Here is a 21176-nt window from a genome sequence, read left to right on the forward strand (position 1 = left end):
TTAGGCCCCTCTCCATGGATCACATGATGCACTGGGGCAGGGAGGGGGGCCTCATTTGACATCGGTCATTGGGGGAGGGCAAGCAGCAGTGGGGGATTAAAAAAAACAACAAACACCCCCCCTCCAACAAAAGGTCTACAGCAATCAGGTTTTTGCATCAGTAAAACCCAATGCTAAATAGCCAAGTGATGTAAGTGAATTAATCGCTTGGCTATTTTGCATGGCCGGATCAGAAAATGGGTGACCGAGGGGTAAAACACGCGTAGGCCAGTTAGGTCAGTTAGCAGCGATTTTCACTAAACCTGTTAGCGACGATCACTGACTTTAGTGAATCTAGAGCTTATTTGCCAGTTTTTAAGATACTACAGAATCCAGGACTTCCCCATTGTTCTGACTCTGGTGCTTTACAGCTCTATTCAAGCTAATTAAATTGTTATGCCTGACTGGCTAGGCCGGGTACTTATGGGACAGGAAAGCAATGTTACTTACCGTAACAGTTGTTATCCAGGGACAGCAGGCAGCTAGTCTCATTAACGGGTGACGTGATCCAACGGAGCCCCGATGCGGATGCTTCTTTGAAGAAAAACTCGAAGTTTCAAGTCGCCCGCACCGCGCATGTGCGAGTGCCTTCCCGCCCAGACCAGGGCACATCTCCTCAGTTCAGATAGCTAGCAGAGAAGCCAACCCAGGGGAGGTGGGTGGGACGTGAGAATAGCTGCCTGCTGTCCCTGGATAACAACTGTTACGGTAAGTAACATTGCTTTATCCCAGGACAAGCAGGCAGGTATTCTCACTAATGGGTGACCTCCAAGCTAACCTCAATGGGATGGTGGGAGAGTTGGCAACTTAGGAGAATAAATTTTGCAATACAGTTTGGCCAAACTGTCCATCCCGTCTGGAGAAGGTATCCAGACAATAATGAGAAGTGAAGGTGTGAACCGAGGACCAAGTGGCAGCTTTACAAATCTCCTCAGTCGGCGTTGATCTGAGGAAGGCTACAGAAGCTGCCATCGCTCTGACCTTATGGGCTGTGATTTTTCTGTCACGGGGCAATCCAGTCTGGGCATAGCAGAATGAGATGCAAGCCGCCATCCAGTTAGAGATGGTGCGCTTAGAAACAGGACATCCCAACTTGTTCGTATTAAAGAAGATGAAAAGTTGAGGAGTAGTTCTGTGAGACTTGGTGCGTTCTAGGTAGAAGGCTAAAGCACGCTTACAGTCCATAGTATGCAGGGCAGATTCTCCAGGGTGAGAATGTGGCTTCGGAAAGAACACTGGAAGCACAATGGATTGGTTGAGATGAAATTCTGAGACAACTTTAGGAAGGAATTTCGGGTGTGTGCGGAGAACCACCTTGTCATGATGGAATACTGTAAAAGGTGGGTCCGCAACCAAGGCTTGTAGCTCACTGACTCTTCGGGCAGAAGTGAGGCCAATGAGAAATACCACTTTCCAAGTGAGATACTTCAGGTGAGCCTTGTGAAGAGGTTCAAATGGAGGCTTCATAAGTTGTGAAAGAACAACATTGAGGTCACAAACCACTGGTGGATGGGGCTGGAAGTGGTCGATCGAAGCAGGGGTGGGTCCCGTAGAGGCTCGAATCCCGTCGGGGTGATCGGCTCCAATGGAGGCACTCGCAAAGACTCTGCTCCTTGCATCGCATGCGTTGTTGCCAGACCAGACACTTGCAGAGACTCTGCTCCCTGTTGAGAGTGTGTTCCCCGCTGAAGCACTCCCACAAGACGCAACGGCACTTGAAAGCACATGCGGTGAGCAAGGCCGGCACGATTTCGGAAGATGTTCAGGCCCAAGACACCGAACACAGCGTCAATGAGGGTCCGTTAGCGAAATCACGCACTGGCACTTGTCACACTTTTTAAAACCGGTGATAGGCTGGGACATAGGCCGAAAAAGCTCCGCCACAAGACCGAAGCCGCGGGGCTGTGGCGACGTGGCCTGCCCGGTCGAACGGAACGATGAAATTTTTTTTTTTAAACAATAAAACACGACGAAAATCAGCGATTAAGATCAAATAAAACCAAAACCACAGACTTAGAAGGCACAAGTAAAGAAAACTTTGCGCAGAGAGTCAAAGACTGACTTCTCGGCTCCGTGGAAAAATAAGAACTGAGGAGACGTGCCCTGGTCTAGGCGGGAAGGCACTCGTGCGGTGCGGGCGACTCGAAACTTCGAGTTTTTCTTCAAAGAAACTCTGACGTTTTTGGCTCTGGTCCACATATTTGCTCTCCCGCCAAGGAATAATTCCCCACCTAGCCCTAAGAAGGTTGTGTAGTCCTACTTACACTTTTTGGGCACCTAAATCTTCAGCTGCATGTCAATTGCAGCGAATGGCACCTACCAAAACACTTAGGTGTCTGCAATGTAGGCCAGGGTTTTACTGGTCTGCATTGCAGATGCCTAAGTTCTTTTGAGAATAGGTCATCTCCCCCCCCTAACCACACATATTTTGACATTAAGTACCATTAGACACCTCCTTAGACACAATTACAATGCCTACCTTCGTAGGTGTCTACTGGTGCATACTTTTCTTTTTTTAAGAGTTTTAAATCATTTTTAATGGCACGGTCAATTAAAAGAACCAAAAAAAGAAAGAACAAAGACTCAAAATGCTGTAACAACAATAGAAAGAGGAGGCACTGGAGTCATCCCAACCAGCATGGGAACTTAAGTCTTTTTATTCTAGTAAAATATTAAAAAATCATTAAATAAATTGGAATAGACTCAATTATAATTTCTGGTGGAATTCAGTATGTCACATTTACAAAATGGAAAGAACAATAGCTGTGCAAAAAGGGAATTTTAATAAATTTAAAGAAATTTGGGGACCATTGACAAAATATTGCAATGAGTAGACATCAGTTTATATTATATTTACAATATTAAGATAGAATGGTTGGGAGGGGGAATTTAAATTTATTAAAAGATTAGATTATTAGGAAAGTTTATTGATGTGTTATATTGATTGAATGCTTGATTGAATGGGAGGGATGGGATAAAATCTTCATCTATGAATATCATAAATGATAAATTTCAAGAGATGTATTTATTGATAAATGTTTATTATATATATTTGCTATAGGATGAAAAATGAATAAAGAATTTATATATAAAAAATCATTAAAAAAAAAATGAAAAAATCAATAAACGAAATCCCAACTAGGACCCAGTTTCAGCTATGGAATCACCATCCTCTGGGGACAATATTTATCGTATCGGCATCTCTGACACGACTGTGCCGGCTGACTGCCTACAGGATTTGCCTCTCATTGCGAGAAGCACATCCTATAAGCAGTCAGCTTGGCACCAGCGCCTCTCCTCCACCCCGGTGGCTCAGAGCCCCATCTGGAGGGCCTTTGCGCATGCGCAGATAATAATAATAAAAATGTCATTGCATCAACATCCATGCATTTCTGGATGCCCTTGTGCCACAGCTTTGCAAAGTTTCCAAGACACTGCCATAATTGCATTGAGATCTGTGGAAATATTTTCCGTTTCCTATCTTCCATTAAGAAAATCTAGAGGCGACACATCAAGAGGTGGCTGCCATCTTTATTGTGGAGCACCCAAAATTACAGAAGTCACTATAGAAATAACTGAGTGCATTTAATAACCCCACAGAACAGTCCAAGAGCTGAGGAAAGGAGATTGAAAGGGGTGATGAAATTCCCACATGGCCTCAGGAGCTGAAACAGTGAAAGGAAAGAGCTGCTGTTAGCAGAGAGTCAATGGAATTAGAGAAAACGAACCTTACAGTTGGAAAGGGAGAATCGAGTTATTGTTAGGCATAATGCACACAACCCTGAAATCACTTTCTTGATGACCCATCTGGTCTCCAAACAATGTACTGGGAAGACAACCCAGAGTCCAACAACTCCCGCCTTTGCTGTGTCGTCGTCATTGTCCTGCTCAGTGTTCCTCGTCAGAGGAGAGACCGTCCACTTCATCCTGATCGCCACCAATTGCCATCCAGAAAGCTTTAGCTACCTGGAGATTAGACATAAAATACAGTACCTTTGTGATTGAAAGTAGGATTTATAATTCTTAAACTGAAATGTGAACACATCTGTTATTAAAGTTTTCAAAGCTATCTCGATCAAACTCTCTGAAAACTATGGAGTTGAGCAGACAAATTTAGGCTCTTAAGTTTCATTAGGAAGCTAAGAGTTAGGTGGCCAAATCTACTGCTGCATGGGCAGGACAAAACTGGACCGTTTCCCCCAATGTCAAAAGAGAAAGATTGCTTCCAAGGCTCTCCTCTCTAATCAAAAAAAAGGGAGAACATGGGAGCTCAGCATACTCTTTCTTTCACCTTTGTTGGACAGAAAGGAAGGGGAGAATCCCCCCTGGGCATTGTTGGGTTGGTATTTTTGGGGGAGGGGGGGTCTGATTACAGGAAGGATGGAAAAATAAGCCAGAGGAGCATTTTTTACCCTCTCAATTACAGTCATCTGAGACACAGTAGACCAGAAAAGAACAGTGTACCATAATTATAGGGGGGTGGGAGAGAGGGGAAAAACTGCTTTAGTGGTTTTAACCAGACAACACTGATTTTCATTAAGCACCTAAATTGGTTAAATTCACTACAAAGTAAGAAAGTTTTCATCTGAAAAGATATCTTATAAATGAAAATCTGTTCCATGTTCTGTTTACACTATCCCTAATGAATTGAAGCTACATACAAACGCAAAAATCAGTAATTATTAGCATATTGATATCAATATTGTACAATCACATACTGATAATATCAGGAAATTTATAACAAACTGCAAAGCTCCAGTGTTTAGGAAACCAGTCTCCTTATATAGTAAATTTGTGTGCATATGCAAACATCTTGATTTATTGTAAGCAGTTTCTATATATGTTACTCCTGCATGTATGATCCCCTATTTATAAGTTATTTATTTAAAACATTTGCATACTGCTTAAACTCATCTCAATAAATTAAAACGCCTCCCTGTGTGCAGGATCTCATAAATGGCCGTGTCAGGTGTTTTTATCTGTTGGTGCTTTATATTTTACACTTGTGTACAGGAAAGTCCTTGGCCCACCCCTATTTCTGTGTGTTCTTGGGCTTTGTTATGTAGAAGTTTCTCCTTTCTTTTGGTTTGGGTTTTTTTGTGGATCTCTTAAATGGGTGTTTTTCCTGTGTATAGAATGGATTTTTTCAGTGTATGGATAAGGAGGATATTATAAACCATGAGAAACCTCAACTTTCTTTCTTCACATATAAACTGAATGGAGACACCTTGGTGCCACCTTTCTTCCTCCAGTTACTTACCTTCTCAGCGTGAAGTTTTCTTTGTTCATGAGGAAGGGTTGCTGCTTTGTCTGGACAAATAGAGATAAGTGTTTTAGTTATTTCTCCTCAGATAAATCAAATGGGTCCAAAAGGTCATATGGGCTACAGATGTTAGATATATTCAGAATGTTCTGTTGTGTCCTGGACCATATTAGCTTCTCCCATGTCCCTCTCTGAGCATAACTTTAAGCAGAGCACCTAGGCCTGCTGGTACATATATTGCACCTTTTTATACAGGCAACATATGTAGATATGGATGAACTGTGTGCATTAAAACTGCCACATATATCAGTTCATCTTGTAAAACACATGATTTAACTACTGATCCTGCCCTTCTATGCCCACTCAGGAACTAAACAATCTCATAAAATTAGGGGTGGGCAACTCTGGTGCTCGAGGGCCAGAATCCAGTGGGGTTTTCAGGATTTCCCCAATGAATATGCATGAGATTTATTTGCATGCACTGCTTTCAATGCAATCCTGAAAACCCCACTGGATTCCAGCCCTCGAGGACCAGAGTTGCCCACCCCTGCTCTAGATGCAATAAATGCTCCGAACGTCTACCGATAGTCGCTAAACCAGTTTGACAAGCTTAGCGAACAACCAAGTTTGCCAACCCAATTTACAAAACGGCTCACCACGTGTTTTGCTGTGCGTTTGTATATTCTCGAACTCTGCCATGCAAACAACTTCATTGCTGGTTTTAGTATAAATTACCTCATTTTAATAGTAATCTGATTGATGGCCTAACATCGCCAAGGCATACACTAAATTTTGCGACTGGTAATACCAACCTGAAAAAACCAACAGGTCAGCCATATTTTTTTCTATGGGTATAGATGTTGTGTGTGTGTAACACACACACAAATAAATGCCCCATAAAAAAGAAGAAGTTGAGCCGACCGACCCCCCCCCCCAACAGCCCCCCTGACATCCCCTGGAACAAAAATAGATGCAGGAAGGATGCCCACTCCCTCCTGCTGCCTTGAACCACCCCCCCGAATGTTGGGGGGGGGGGGAAATCAGCAGGACCACTATGGAACTGACCCCCTCCCCTTCCTTAAATAATCAGCAGGAGGAATGCCCACTCCCTCCTGCCTTAACCCCAGGCCCCCTGTCTCCCCCTTTACCCCCTCAAACCACCCCTGTACCTCTTAGGTGAAAGCAGCAGGAGGGATGCCCAGTCTCACCTGCCCACAGGTCTTCCCCTTCCCTATGCATCCTGGGATGCATGGGGAAGGGCCTAAAGCCCTGATTGGCTCATATGCCTAAGGCCCCAGAATGTGACTTGACTTTTTTTATGGGATAAATAGTGGGGGTGTGTGTAACACACACACACATATGTGCCATTAAAAAAAAAAAAAAAAAAGGTCTTCCTATTCCAAACAGCTGATTGGCAGGAGGCTACTTTGGGGCTTCCCCTGCCTGCTCTTTGCATATGCGAGAGTCAGTTTCTAAATGATCAATTGGATAGGATTACGACAGACTTCCGCAAAACTCATGCATGGGAAGCCATTTGAACATCGATCGCCATTTAGAAATTGGCCCCCCGAAAGTTAGCCCACCGCAACCACACCCAGATACTCGGGCTAGACAGTATAACAAGAAATTAAGAAACTTGAACCATTTTAGTGCATCTGTATTGTGTGACCCAAGCTGCACACACAAATTGTTTAATAAGCATGTAATAATTGATGCTAATTGGCAGTAATTAAGTTACATGCGCAACTTTCTAAGTGTGTTCTATAAAGAGGTCTGCATAAATTCTGGGGTGTGGTCAGGGGAGGCGCATCAGTGGCCTAAATGTTAGTGATATGTATGGACACTAAGCGCGATTCTATACATGGTAAATACCTTCTATGCAATTGATCGGTGCTAATATTTTAGGTGTTCTGGCCCCATGTGCAAAATGCCTAGTTAACAAGCCCAGACCAATTTTTGACGGTAACTGGCACAGATAAGCCTAGGTGCTATAATGCTGCACCTAAATGATCTCAGAAGGGAATGTTCCGAAAATTCATAAGAATTGCCGCTGCTGGGTCAGACCAGTGGCCCATCGTGCCCTCTGGTCAAAGGCAGCCATAATAGATTCTTTTAAGCACTTCCAAAACTGAGTGCAGGAATTCCTGCAAAGTGCTAGTCTATAAAAGACGCTTGTTTGGGTGCCATTTACGGAATCTGAGTATGAAAATAACTACTACCCCAGTATCACTGTGGGTTATTTCACCACTAACTTATGCTATTTTGTTCAATGAGACTTAAGTTACTAATAACTGGGGTTAACCCTAAAATAAACAGGCCACACCAAAGTCCCTTAGGCTATATTCTCATGCCACTAACCTTTCATTTCTTGCAGTTTTGTAAAGAGACGGCTAAAATTTTCAAGATCTCCATCACCAGTGGTAAGACTTGCCAACTCTTGAATATCTGTGTCCAGTACGGGATCTGCATTAACAACAATAGCTATGAGTGGGGTTACTCACAGGGAAGCCCTCACAGGAAGAAACTTATACTCCCTATTATAGCAATACCTAAATCCTTATAACAAAGGTTCTGGTTTTGTTTTTAAAAATATCAACTTTCTGCCATTTTGAGCTTCTCTTTGGGGTATTTTTGCCTCACTGACTTCTGCAAGTGAGTATCATGTTGACAGAGCTTCTGTACTGCTCCAAATGTGCTTCCTTTCCCGATTCGGAAAGTGCTGTTTCCTTTTGCTTGCTGCTCTGTTGGTTCTTCCTTCTCTCCAGGCTGAATAAGTGCTGTCCGCCTAAAGTTACAGGTTCCTGAGGAAGGGACCTAGAGTCCCCAAAACCGGGCTGGTTGAACTACTCCTGAATTTCATCTGACTTGGCAGTTTACAGTGTTTCCTTGCCTGCAAGCTAAGTTTTCCCTTTTTGATTCTGGGAGTCAGCTGGAGGGACCTTCAAAGTATTTTTCTCTGTTTCAGCACTGTGAATATGTGATTTATTATTATCACTGTTGAATTTCACCTTATTTTTTGATTTGGTTGGTGGGTGCACACAGGAGGGATTCGATGATGGTGTGCAGGTGGAGGTTATTATCATGTGAGTGCTGGAGATGTCTTTCTCCTTTCGCTGGTCCTTCACACTGAGACTCCCTCCTTTTTTCAATTATATCATTTATATGGCATATGATTGGTAGTCCAGTGCTTGAGACAGAAGTTAGTTACTTTGAAGGTCCATTAGACCTTTTTTGCTGCTGTTTGTGGTTTCGTGACATAACACAGTAAATGGCAGATAGAGACCCACACAGTCCATCCAGTGCGGGTTCCACTGGCTTCACTGTCGCACCACCCTGCGAGTAGTCTGAAGACTAATGATTATTATGACCTCAGCATAGCAACAATTAAACCAACAAACCAACCACTTTGCTAATTAACGCCATCTTACTCTCTAATTTGAACATTCAGCATAGAGTTACATTAACACCCACACTCGTAGCATATCATATAATACACATACTTGATCCTAACCTCTCTCCACTGTTCTTGGGACAGGCCTGCCTTCCCATCAAAGCCCACGCCGGCTTACCTCGATCTGTCTTTGCCAGTTTTAGCTTACTTGCCAACTATAAGGATAGCTGTTAAGCACCACTTTTGTTTTGATTTCATCCTCGTTCTCTACAGGGATTCTCTGTGTTTATCCCACATGTTTTTGCCTCTATCTCTGCTGAATATGTACAGTCCCCTGCATTGTAAATTGCTCTCAACTGCATAGTACATTCCCTTACATTGTATCTTCGCTTACATTGTAAACCGCTCTGAACTGTTTGTGGTATTGCGGTATACAAAAATAAAGTTCTTCTTCTTCTTCTTCTTCTTCTACCACCTCCATTGGGAGGCTCTACCAGGAAACCACCACATCAGTAAATACTTTTAAGTCTATCTCCCTGAAACCTCAAGTCACGTCCTCTAGTTCAACCACTTTCTCAAGACAATAATTCGTACTAATGAGAAAAGTATTAAAGATTCTTTTCTCATCTCAACTGCCCATTTCCAAACTCGCTGTTTTCTTTCAATTACTTTTCTTTTTGCCTGGCATCCATGTGTGCCTCCTCAACACCATCATTTCAAGCAATATCTGACCTCATTATTTTTGCTCAGTTTCTTAATTATACTCGGTATAAACACTAGATCAGATTGCACAATCAAGTAAACAATACACACAAAAATTCAATCAAAGAGCAACTATTTAGAAACATGTCCACTTTAACCCGGTCTACCTTCACAGCTGCAGCGATTCATACACATGCCTACAGCTTGCCTTGCCCCCCTCCAACACCATCCTCCTGCATTTCTGACTGGATGGGACACATCAGAAGGAAGGCTCCAGGGCTGCCCAAGTCCGGTCCTCGAGATCTACTGGCAGGCCAGGTTTTCAGGATATCCACAATGAACATGCATGAGAGAGAGAGAGATTTGCATACCAAGAAGGCAGTGCAGGCAAATCTCTCTCATGCATATTCATTGTGGATGTCCTGAAGAGAGGGATGGAGAAGAAAGGGAGGGAGACAGACACAGAGAAGTTGGACCCTAGAGGGGATGGAGGACAGCAGTGCAGAAAGGAGAGGACAGGGAAATGCTAGGCAATAAATGCAAAGGAGAGAAGCTATTAATGAAGGTTGATCAGGAGAATGAGCATTAGATTGAAAACATGTTTGTGGAGTAGTGTGGTCCGTTCTAGGTTTTGTTCAATGGAATTGGGGAGAAAAACTAATGAGGACAGCAAGTCTCAGCATTTGATCAAATTTAAGCAAGTTTCAGATGAGTGAACATGTCATATTGTCATTTGGTATGATTTCTTGTTTTCCTTTATCTGTGGATATGCAAAATGAGGTTGCCTGCTAATCGATCCCTTTTTAAAACAAGGACCATTTGTGCTCTATTTCTCTCAGTTTGAGACTGAAGGATGGTTTTATTTTGCAGTATAGCAAGAGACAGACAATTTGTTTCTTTGGGAGTCTAAAATATTATGGACAGTTTGCTTTATTGTACAGCACACATTTTTTAGATTTTTTTGCATGGGTCTTAAGTTCTATGATAGGTCATCTATCCAGACAGAAACAAACAAACCACAGTGGAGAGATTTACAGATGTTCTTCAATCATGAAAACCTGTGCGATGGCTCGACACGCATGTGTTTCGGCCAATATGGCCTGCCTCAAGAGCCTTATTGCTAATATGATATCGTTTGCACGGTGTAGCTAACAATGATGGCCTTTATTGTACTTCATCTTATTTTATTTTTCTATTTGTTTTTTCCTTTTTGCCTTTCCTTACCGCTCTCTTTTCTTTTTTGAAATCTTGATATTATTTTACTCTCCAATAATTTATTGTTTATTCAATTATATTTACATTACATTACATTAGTGATTTCTATTCCGCCATTACCTTGCGGTTCAAGGTGAATTACAAAAGAAGTTATCTGGCCATTTCCAGAGGAATTGAAGAGTAGAGCAGGTTGCTTCAGAAAATTGGGATGAGTCTTGTGGTGTTCGTTTGTCTTCAAGGATTTCTTGAATAGCATGGATTTTATTTCTTTTCTGAACGATTTGTAGTCTGGAGTCATTATCAGTAAATTGGAGAGTTGGTAGTCTAGTTTTGCTGCTTGAGTGGCTAGAAGGCCATTGTACAGATTTTTTTGTTCGATGTCTCTGATTGGGGGATGCATGAACGGTTTATGTGTTCTCCTATTTCTGGTTGAGGTAGTTTGGGCTGTCTCCGTTTATGGTTTTAAATAATAGGCAGTAGTTTGAGTTTATTCTGTTTTGCTAAGTTATGCTGAATCCTTATCATTTTTTATTGGGTTAATTTGGCCTGTTTTTTCACTTACACGTATAAATATCATACCCTTTCCCTTTTTATGTATTTTGCTTTTCTGCCTTTTGGTATAGGCAGTGATCAAATTTGGGTTTGGGGGATGGGACGGACGCACATTCTATATTCTTGGCTAGTTTGTGAGGAAGGTCTTATGATAATATATATATCCTATCTTTTTATCTTAACTCTAATGGAGTTCCTTTCCTAATTTGTCTGTATTTTACTGTAAACTGCTTAGATCTGTAATATGCTTAAGAGGTATTTCAAAGGTTAATAAAACATGGAAAGCCTCCTCAGAGTTCTTGTGTAGGCAGTGTATCTAATTAGTTTACAACAATAAAAAAATATAGAAGTATACAATAGAAGGCCTAGGTTATTCACACTATTTCAGTAGTACTGACAGAATTAAAAGGAGGAGTAGCTGACATATCAAATCGTAGGATGATGCAGCTTCTTAGCCCAACCTGGGAAAAAGCTCAGTAAAGGTCCTGATTTCTTTATACAATTTGGTTTTCCATTTTGTCCAAAAGATTTCATATTATTTTCTGCAGAAAACTTTTATCCTGTGTGACTCTATCCCATCCATAACATATAGCAGCCGATCTGATCCAACCTATCATTTTGATATACTGTACATTGGTTGTCTGCCTTCCATGAGGTCTCTTGACATATCCATTACGTCTAACCCTTCATTTAGGGGGGAAGTCCAACTTTCACAGCAGCTTGAAAGATTGGAAGGGGGGGTTATTTTGAGACTTCTCACATTCACATATAGATAACATAAAGTAGGTTTATTTGCATTCACAACCTACCTAGTAGTTGTTGGGGGTAATTTTGAATCATTTATCTGTTCTTTATTTAAATACATTCACAACAGTATTTCCAGCCTTAGTATTTTCCAGTATATCTTGAACATATCTTCTACAATGAATGAATTTCAGCTTTCCCCAGGATCTAGTTTGAAAGCTGATCTCGCTTCTTTTTAAACTTTAGCACAGTTCCACTCTAGTTAAGATGGAGCCCATTCTTTTGGAAGAAATGCCTCCCCCTCCCCCCCAAATCTAAAGCCCTTTCCTTTGCACCAGTCTCTAATGCAGAGACTATAGAGATCTGCCTCCCTCTGCGGTCCTCCAAGTATCATTTCAACATGGGACGGGTGTTATTGTCTAGTTGTGGATGCACACACGTTTCTGGTTTTGTGCAGCTATCAGTTAAAGGTAATTAGCAAATTCAGGCTGAAATCTGGAGACCATGTCATAACCCTGTTCCCCTCCCGAGAGGCTCACCTACAGTGATGTCCAAGCGAGAGTCACTGGTGCCTTCTGTGCCTCTGCCATTCTCTTGAAGGGACTCTGCCATGCCTCCTGTGACTGCATCGGAATGCTACAGTAAAATTCGCAGGTCACATCAGACAGAATTTGATTCATATTCCAGTAACCATAGCAGATGGGAAGAAAGTGCAAAGCTGCTCCAAATTCCCTGGCCAGTCCTCGGAGGCCAAAAAGTATCTGACCGTTTGAGCATCCGCAACAAACTCACACAATTCATATGCATTATTTATTAACTGTGTCAAAAAGATTCTCCAGATGACTTACAAAACACAATGTAAAACGCTAGATCCCATTTAATAAAATATAGGCAATTCTTTTGTGTAACTTAACCCTTAGAGTGTTCTCAGTTCTGATTGGCTTGTTTGTTGTTTGTCAGAGTTCCTAGCTAAGATTTCACTGGCTGCAATTATTATCAAGCCTTCCCCATTACAGAAAGGTTTTTTTAAATAAAACAAACTTTATTAAAAGTAAGTTTTTATAGAGTGATTAGATATACAGTCAAAAATGATTAGTACAAATTTATAATAGCTTCTTAAGGTCTTCTTTTCTTCTATGTTTAAAGGATTTAAACCAATAGGTAAAATAATTAGAACAAACATACAAAATCTTCATTCCTGGCAATCAGAGGTCTCTCTCTCGAACAGCACTACATATAAATGCTTAATTAAATGAAAAAATATTTTCAAAGCAGTTTTGGTAGCTTCATAGCTAAATAAGGTTTTTAGACTATCCAGAATGAATACACAGGAGATAAGTCTATATGCACCCTGTGTATTCAGTAAAGCTGTCTCAAAAACACAGCCGTTCTGGGGAGGAATGGAAGAGCAGCCAGGGTTCAAACTCTAGTTATGCTCCCTGTGATCTTGGGCAAGTCGTTTAACACTTCAAACTTAGATTGTAAGCCTTCAGGTGATCAGAGAATTACATAGTGTACCTGAATGAAATTTACCTTGGATTGCTACTGAAAAGGTGTTAATTGAAAAGCAACACACACAGGATAGTGGAATCCCCTATATAGTGGCACATGGTAGCAACCAGAGAGCCACAGGAAAGTTTGCTCACCTCTGCCTGTTGAGCCTCCTGTGATCTAGCGCTGTGCGCTCCAGCTAATGTACTGAATAGGCCAAAGCTTTGATGGTGGTCTGGAGGAAAAAGAAGCCTACGTAAGAACTATCGACATCATTATCCCATCCTGCTAGAGCACATCTTCAGCGCTTAGTAAGAGGGCGGCAGTCTTGGTGGGAGTACCAGCACCTCTCTGCCCTCTCACATCCTCCATCCCTCGTCCCCCGGTACCTCGCTGCTGAAGATTTAAAGAGGTACATAGGGCGTGAGGGCGCAGGTTGGCATGGAAGGAGCGTGGGTGGGTGTGGGGAATGCCACCGCCCCGGGCAACTCCTACCCTTGCTACGCCACTGGTCACATTCCATTTATTTAATCAAATTTTCTACAAAAAGTGCTATATGAAGCAACAGAAATCAATTCTAACAGACAGACAATCTGGGCTGACCTACCGTCCTTCATTTTCACATTGGACCAGACATTGGCATTTAAGGCCTGGACAATCCGCTTCACTCCTGTAGTCTCTGGGAAGTCATCTACATGAAAAAATAGGTGCAGTTACGAAATCAGCACCACAGAGATCCTTTAGCATCTTTCATTTTTATTCAATTTACCACCCCTCAAAACATACTTACTAAGCAGTTTAAATAGAAATAAATCCTGTAAGAAGAGAATCATCCCATCAAGTGCCAATGAGCTGTAAGCCAGGTTCCAGTTCTACCACGTCTCATAACTGCTGCCTTCCTTTTCCTTAACTAGCACTTGTGTTATTAGACAAAAAGAACCCCCATCACTGTTGTAGGCAGGACATATACGAATCCAAAACGATCAATAAATCTCACTTCAAAATCATCATAACTCAAAAAATAAGAGGGATTCATAATTTAGAAAATGGCCTTCCTAAAAACTAAACGGAAAACTATGTCTCTTTACTGTACCTTTCTTATTCGTAATCATCTTGCCAACATACCCACATAGAATTCAAAGACTGTACTTATCTTTTGAATTATAAGTGGACCAGCTTGTTAATTGAATGCTCAACATAGAACCACATTTCTATGGTCACCTGATTCATGCGCAATTTTCTGATCTCAAAAAACAGTTCAATTAACTTTATTCCCCCTCTTTCCTACACCAATTTCTTCTATAAAATTCCAAGATACACAGTAAGCTGCCCATGCTAACCATGGGTCAATTAGCTTTCGATCCTTATCAATCAGCAATCTATCTGTGACTCAAAATTGTATCACTTAGCCTTGGTATTCATATGAATGAACACTAACACTTGTGATGTAAAAAAAAAATATATATAGGTGTTTACTATATACAATCACTAGAAAAACCACTTCCTTGAGTACTCTCTCATTCTCCTCCCTACTTGTCTTGCATCCTCCACTCAAAGTCACAATTAATGACACTACTGACCTAGACCAACCCCAATCAGATCATACAGGGCATCGGTGGGGAAGGCCATGCCACATTCCAGGTGAGCTAGCTCCTGGCTCTGTAACAGCTACTGAATCCAACACAGCAAGGCCAGAACCACCAACACTGAAATGCCAGTTTCAAAAAGGTGTTCCATCTTCCTATTATGAGAATCTGCCAGAATGATCATTTTATAAGTCAACAGAGAAATCAGAGAATCTAACCTCTGGCCTAAACAACCAAATAACTAAGGGCTCCTCCCCCTCCCCTGAGGACAACTCAGCCTTGTGCTAAAACACTACTAAAAGTAGCCCCCTCATCAACTCCCCAGTCTTTCTCCACAAAGGAGGTAGGGATGGGCTTAGGGCCTAAGTCTGTTACTCACTTGAGAGCCCAGGCTTCCCGAGTCACAAAGAGCAGAGAGATAACTCCTCTTCCCCTTCCTCCCTGTAATGGAGGAACAGCCTAACGGTAACTGCAGTGAGCTGAGATCCTGGGGAATTGGATTCGATTCCCACTACAGCTCCCTGTGACCCTGGGCAAGTCACTCAACCCTCCATTGTCCCAGGTACAAAAATACCTTAAATTATGAGCATACAAGGAACAGAGAAAGTACCAGCACATAATGTGTATAGCGTTATGCATGTCTAGTAGCACTATATAAATGATAAGTAATAATTCCCAGCCCATAACACTCTCCTAGAAGCGGGACCTCAACCTACTGTCCAACCCCAACTCCCAAGGTTAGCAGGCATCCCACAAGACCACAAGCTTTCAGGCGCAGCTCCACCACAGCAAAAAAAAAAAACACTGCAGGATGATGCCTGAGGACTTCCTGAGGGGTCCACAGTCAATGAGTAGAACATTCTTCAGAATGATCCCCGAGAGCCACTGTCAACACAGCTTCTATACATCCTGAAGCATAGGCCACAGTCTGCCTCTGAGGAAGTCCTGTCAGTAATTCTATTGCACCAGTCTTAGACATGGTACCATTAGCTGGAGACAGAGGAATACGGACAAGTTCCAGGGCTGCATTGACTCTGTCTTTGGAAAAATTGTGTTCTCTGTCTCCATTTGTTGCCAGGGTGGAATAAACCCATGTATCTGGACTAGCAGTAATTTTGAGGTGAGATTTACTAATAATTTGTGGAATTAGGTAAGTAACAGACCTCTAATTTCTAGTCAATAGTACATTAGAAACAACAACTAGAGCTTCACACTACTTTGGATATGTTTGCTTTCTGCTCATAATTGGAATTGTATTAACATTGGCACAGGATAGACACAAAGAAGTCAAGAGGCAGTGATGATTTCAAAGTCCATTTCCCTTAATCCTGCTAGAGTGCCCTTGACCTAAGGGCCTCTAAGGAAAGAAAGCTGGCTAAGTGGCATGTGCCCCTCATCCCCTTGCTGTACAAGATCCAGGTCTTGGACCATTCCATAGCAGGCCATTAGGGAGCTTAGTCTCCTCATCCCTCTTCTAAAATTTGAACTGTAATTTGTGACAAAGCACTTTACATTTGTAAGATATGGAGGGATAGGGTCTCTTGCTACGTGAAACCATTACTTTATACGGCAGAACCCAGCAAGTGAGGCTCGTTTGTGCCTTGGGCAGCTGTGTGTGAAAATCACATGACATGGCTAAGGCCACCTGCTTTCTGCCAACTTCATTCCCTCTAAACCTGTTCTCTCGTCCCTGCATTTTTTTTTAGGATTTACTTTCTTGCGGTCAGCACCATTAGGGTCACAGTAACAACAATAATATCCTAATTTCTCAAACTTTCTGAATCCAACACAAAATCAAACGTAATTATTATCCAAAAGACTAGACTGACTGAATCTTTAGGTTCCAGACCTATGAAACAGTTTCTTGGCAGTTTCAATTTGCATATTTGTTGAGATACTAATAGATGGCATCACAGACAAGGCACTCAAATCTCATGCCATCCCACCCCTCGGTCACATCTGCTGGAGACCCTGGGGGGAAGGGTGGTGTGTATGAGCCAAATATAACCTTGTACTACAGAAAGGTATTCACCTCACCCCTACACATATTGACAGGAAGAAAATAGTGTCGCTGCAGCAATTAACCTATTTTTTCCATCAGGAAGCTGTAAGAGTGTAAACATCACATCCATGAGTCTTTATGGCTTGTGGAACCTCACTTACCATCTTCATCGGGAGCATCCTCTGGATTCAACTCCACAAGTTCAAAGCCATGTTTAATGCACCACTCCTGAGCTTTCTGCCGGCTCACTCCTAAAACACAGCCAGACAAAATACAGACATCACCCAGCTCACTTTTTTTATTAATATTAAGCAAGTGCAGTCACCATGCCAAGCTATTGCCTTATCAGAAGCTAAATGGAGCTCCTGAAGCCCACCCTCCTGGTCAATCAGACACATGTGCAGAATAGTCTTCGGAAAGAGGAATAGATGTGTGAATGCGCCAGGAAATGCTAGGAAGGGCTGAGAACTACCAAACTATGCAATCGACAGCTCGAGATGCAGTTTTAACACACATACTTTTTCATTTGCTATTTTGAGATTTGTTTCCATTGGTGAATATAAGATAAATTTACTGAGAAATATGATGGTTTTGGAGTGGTTTGTTTTTAATTTCTATGTCATACAGTTGTCAGCCCCAGACACACATGCCTGGACGCTTTTAACAGTACCGGCACCCCTAGATAAGCTTGTAATTTGGGGATATTAAAGTCAGCGCTTCAGTTTGTGCCTCACCAAGCAATGTCAGAGCATCACTTGGGGTGCTTGTTTTAATATTACGGTAATTACCTCACTGTACTACACTTCCTTAGCTAAATCAGAGGCTGCTACGAAGCACGGAAAAGACCACGGTAAACCATTATGTGCATCAGTAGGTAAAATAGTTTGACCTGTTAGAACTAGTTTAGTGTCGATCATTAAATGCAGGGAATTTTTTATTGCAGCTTTCACGGGGCAGGAGCGTAGGAAGATTGGTCCTGCCCCATGGCCACCAAGGCTTTAAAGATAAGGTCTACAGGGGTCAGGGAGACGGAGTAGTTTAGAGTCGGCTTGGGCACAACGCGGGATGGACCACCAGGACTTTAGGTAGGCCAAGGAGGCCTGCAACATGGGCAGAATGGGGAGATGCAGACCAGAGATAAACTGAGATCCCCATTGTGGGCCCCAAACTCTTGGATTTATATTTGAGTATATACAAAAATAGAAATATATAAATATTAAAAAGAAGTAGAACAATTTCCTTTGGGCAGTCAAGATACTAATGCTGACAGTTGAAATCTATCCTGGGCTATAGGAGGCAACAGGGCAGACGGTTCCAATCTGCCAACATCTTCTATATATGTGCATGAGAAGAAAGCAACTCTGGCTCTGGAACAGAGGAACAAAACACTTTTGCTAGAAATGAGAAGACAGCTTATGATCTGATCGTAACAGTCTGTTAGCAGCAGCGATACTTTGACCATTTTTTTGGGCACAGCGATGACTAGGTCAGAGGGCACTGAGCATATGGTTCAAGTGTTTAAAAACAGAACAGCTGTTGAGAGTTCAATGTCCTATTTCCGGGAGTTGCATATTATTCAGAGCAGATTCTCAAAATAATACAGCTAGAAAAGAAAATCCAGAGTGACTAAATTCTGCAAATGCTCTACCTTTTATTTCATGGAATAGGCAGGTACAGTGGCATTCTTTCCCAGCATAGGATCCAACCAAACCCGGGTTTCTGCCGAAACCAAATCCACAACTGAAACTGGCTGCTAAGTTTAGGCAGAAACTGAAGCTGGCCAGGCCCTGTACAGAGTTAGCCTTCTTCTCCCTCTCACTGCCCCCCAGTGCCACCTCACAGTCCCCCTTTTGACCCATCAGCAATTGTAAATTGTTCTTGCCTATACTGGCTCCAATCCCAAGATGGCCACCGAGACCTTAAGAGGCAGTCTTGCTGTTTTGGCAGCAGAAATGGCCAACGTGAGAGTGAATCTGAGGGGAGGGAAAGCTGGCTGAAGGATGGGTGAGTGAGGAGAAAGGAAGGCTATGGGTAGTGGTAGCAGTTTCAGCCAAGCCCAGATTTCAGGTCGATTTACGTCGTCTTGCAACCGAAATCCATTCAGCGTGCCTCTGATACAAGTCTTGGTTGTAGTGGAAAGCACTGCTTGTTATCTCATTCGTGTTGTTGCATATACAGCGACAGACCCATGCAGATTATCACATGCTTCAAGATTCAAGGTTCAGTTCATTTGAGAACCCGCTTAAGGTAAAAGCCAAACTGATAATTATAAAACTCTAAAAAGAGCCAAAAGACCAAAAAAGAAATTCAAACTTATAGGAAAGCAAGAGATCAAAGTCCCCAAACCACAGGAAACAACAACAGTCCCACAAGGCGGCTCTAGAGAGAAAAGAGTTTTTGAAACAAATGTAAAAGCAAAGGCTACGTCCATAGAGCCAGGGGGAGGCATACCTTAAAGAAGGCCCCAGGACACTAAATAGAGTTGTGGAAACATTGGGATTGGTGATCACAGTATAAACAGTACAAAATTATATATATAAGGATGAACCAATGCAACCAGAAATAGCAAACGTGCACTACATCAACATTTCCTCCCCCACTCCTCCCCCCTCCCCAAATACTAGAAGAGACAGTCTGGACTCCTATTCTCAAGACCATCTATGGTAATGACCCCAAATTTAAAAGGAGGAACAGATCAGTAAGTGTTGGTGAGCCGAACGATGTATGACATTAAATGAAATGACAAAAAATGAGGGATGCCTACATGAAAAACTTTACGAAGCAATAAGATTTTATACAAAATATGGACCTCTACTGGCAGCCAATATTCAGCTGCTTGGTAAGTAGAGTGTGAATGTTTTGTCATACTGTTATTTATTGTTTTTATTATGTATGTTTATTGTGAACCGCCTAGGTTTAGGTGGTGGATACATTTTTAAAATAAATAAAAACCTGAGCTGAATCCCTGGGGGACCTCTTTAGGACTCCCTCAAGGGACTTCCCTGCTGCCTTTGTCTATTTTCTCTTTGCTGAAGGCACTAGATTGCAAGTGAAGAGCTCTGGATTTATGTCCCACGTCTCAAGCTTCTGGAGGATCATGTGCCATGGCATGTGGCGCATGGGCGCTCTTCAGGTGCCCACCCAGCACAAAACTGACATGATACTGTGGTTAAATCACCTGCGGGGTCCATCCTGACTGTCTACAGACCCAATTAAGGTATTTAGAGACAAGGGAAGGCTTTTAAAATAAAAATCGGGAATCCAAGATGGCCACCACAGCAGCAATTTTGGCTCCAAATATGACCCAGGGGAGCTACAAAAACAAAGGAAAATTTTAAAAATCTGAATTTTAGGTGAGAAGGACCCTCAAGAAAGTCCCAGGAAAACCCTTAAATTAACTCCACTTTGATGTCTCTCATAGACCGTAATGGGCTGCCATGTACTGTGCCTGCATCAGCTCTCAGACAAGTAATCAGGACCTCCAGGCCTTGTCTCTTCTGGCTGCCTTTTACAGAGGCTGAAACCCTTGACCCCATCAGTCTTATACAATTCTTCAAAAGGGGAGGGGGGAACACCCAAAAGGTCTCCAAATACAGCCTGTGCTCACATGCTTTAGTCAAAACCCGGTGACTAAACTCCCAGGGGCTGAATCCTGTGCCGATCCAAGCTTTAGGGCAGGCTGGTGCCCTGCAGCAAGGTTGGCCCACCCAGCTACAGACCTCAGAACACTGAGTATGCAGCTTCTCCTAGACAGAGCTGTCTCAAAACTACTAGGAACCTCTATAGCACCCAAAGCCTCTAAGAAAAAAGTCAGATATACCAGAAAATAAGAAATTTAAGCAGAGCAGATGAAAAGATACCTTCTCAAATCATTTGCAGAAAGAAAAAACTGGAGGGGAGAGGGCAGTGCCTGGTGAAGCAGGGATGCAGAGTTAAAAATGTAGATGATGCCTTCTGCATACCTTGCGGGTGAAGATACACTACCCACAGGTGCTTTTTGCACTGCAAGATGTGGTTATGTATTTGACCGGGGGGGGGGGGCAGGGTATTCAAACAGCAGCATAGTTAGATGCCATCGACTCGTGTTTGAGTCCTAGCAACAAAAAAAAAAAAAGCAAGGAAGTGAAAATGTGGGGATAAAAATGTTATAAGCTGTACTAAATGAATGTATAGCCATTACTGTACTCATGT

At 42.3% G+C, this 21176-nt stretch overlaps 1 protein-coding gene across 5 annotated transcripts in view; it reads right to left on the bottom strand.

Annotated features, from left to right (window-relative positions):
* Positions 1 to 3550: 3550 nt before the first annotated feature.
* Positions 3551 to 21176, bottom strand: part of AAGAB (alpha and gamma adaptin binding protein) — a 31502-nt gene continuing 13876 nt past the window's right edge. For all 5 annotated transcript variants that reach the window (XM_033919669.1, XM_033919672.1, XM_033919670.1 and 2 more), the window contains 7 exons: positions 17147 to 17236; positions 14005 to 14088; positions 13553 to 13632; positions 12446 to 12542; positions 7661 to 7765; positions 5300 to 5349; positions 3551 to 4005 (listed from right to left, as the gene is read on the bottom strand). In XM_033919669.1, the coding sequence (XP_033775560.1) occupies positions 3928 to 4005; positions 5300 to 5349; positions 7661 to 7765; positions 12446 to 12542; positions 13553 to 13632; positions 14005 to 14088; positions 17147 to 17236 (584 nt within the window). In that variant the 3' untranslated portion in view covers positions 3551 to 3927. The remainder of the gene's footprint in view (positions 4006 to 5299; positions 5350 to 7660; positions 7766 to 12445; positions 12543 to 13552; positions 13633 to 14004; positions 14089 to 17146; positions 17237 to 21176) is intronic.

Source organism: Geotrypetes seraphini, chromosome 14 (assembly GCF_902459505.1).
Source record: "Geotrypetes seraphini chromosome 14, aGeoSer1.1, whole genome shotgun sequence".
NCBI classification, from domain to species: domain Eukaryota; kingdom Metazoa; phylum Chordata; class Amphibia; order Gymnophiona; family Dermophiidae; genus Geotrypetes; species Geotrypetes seraphini.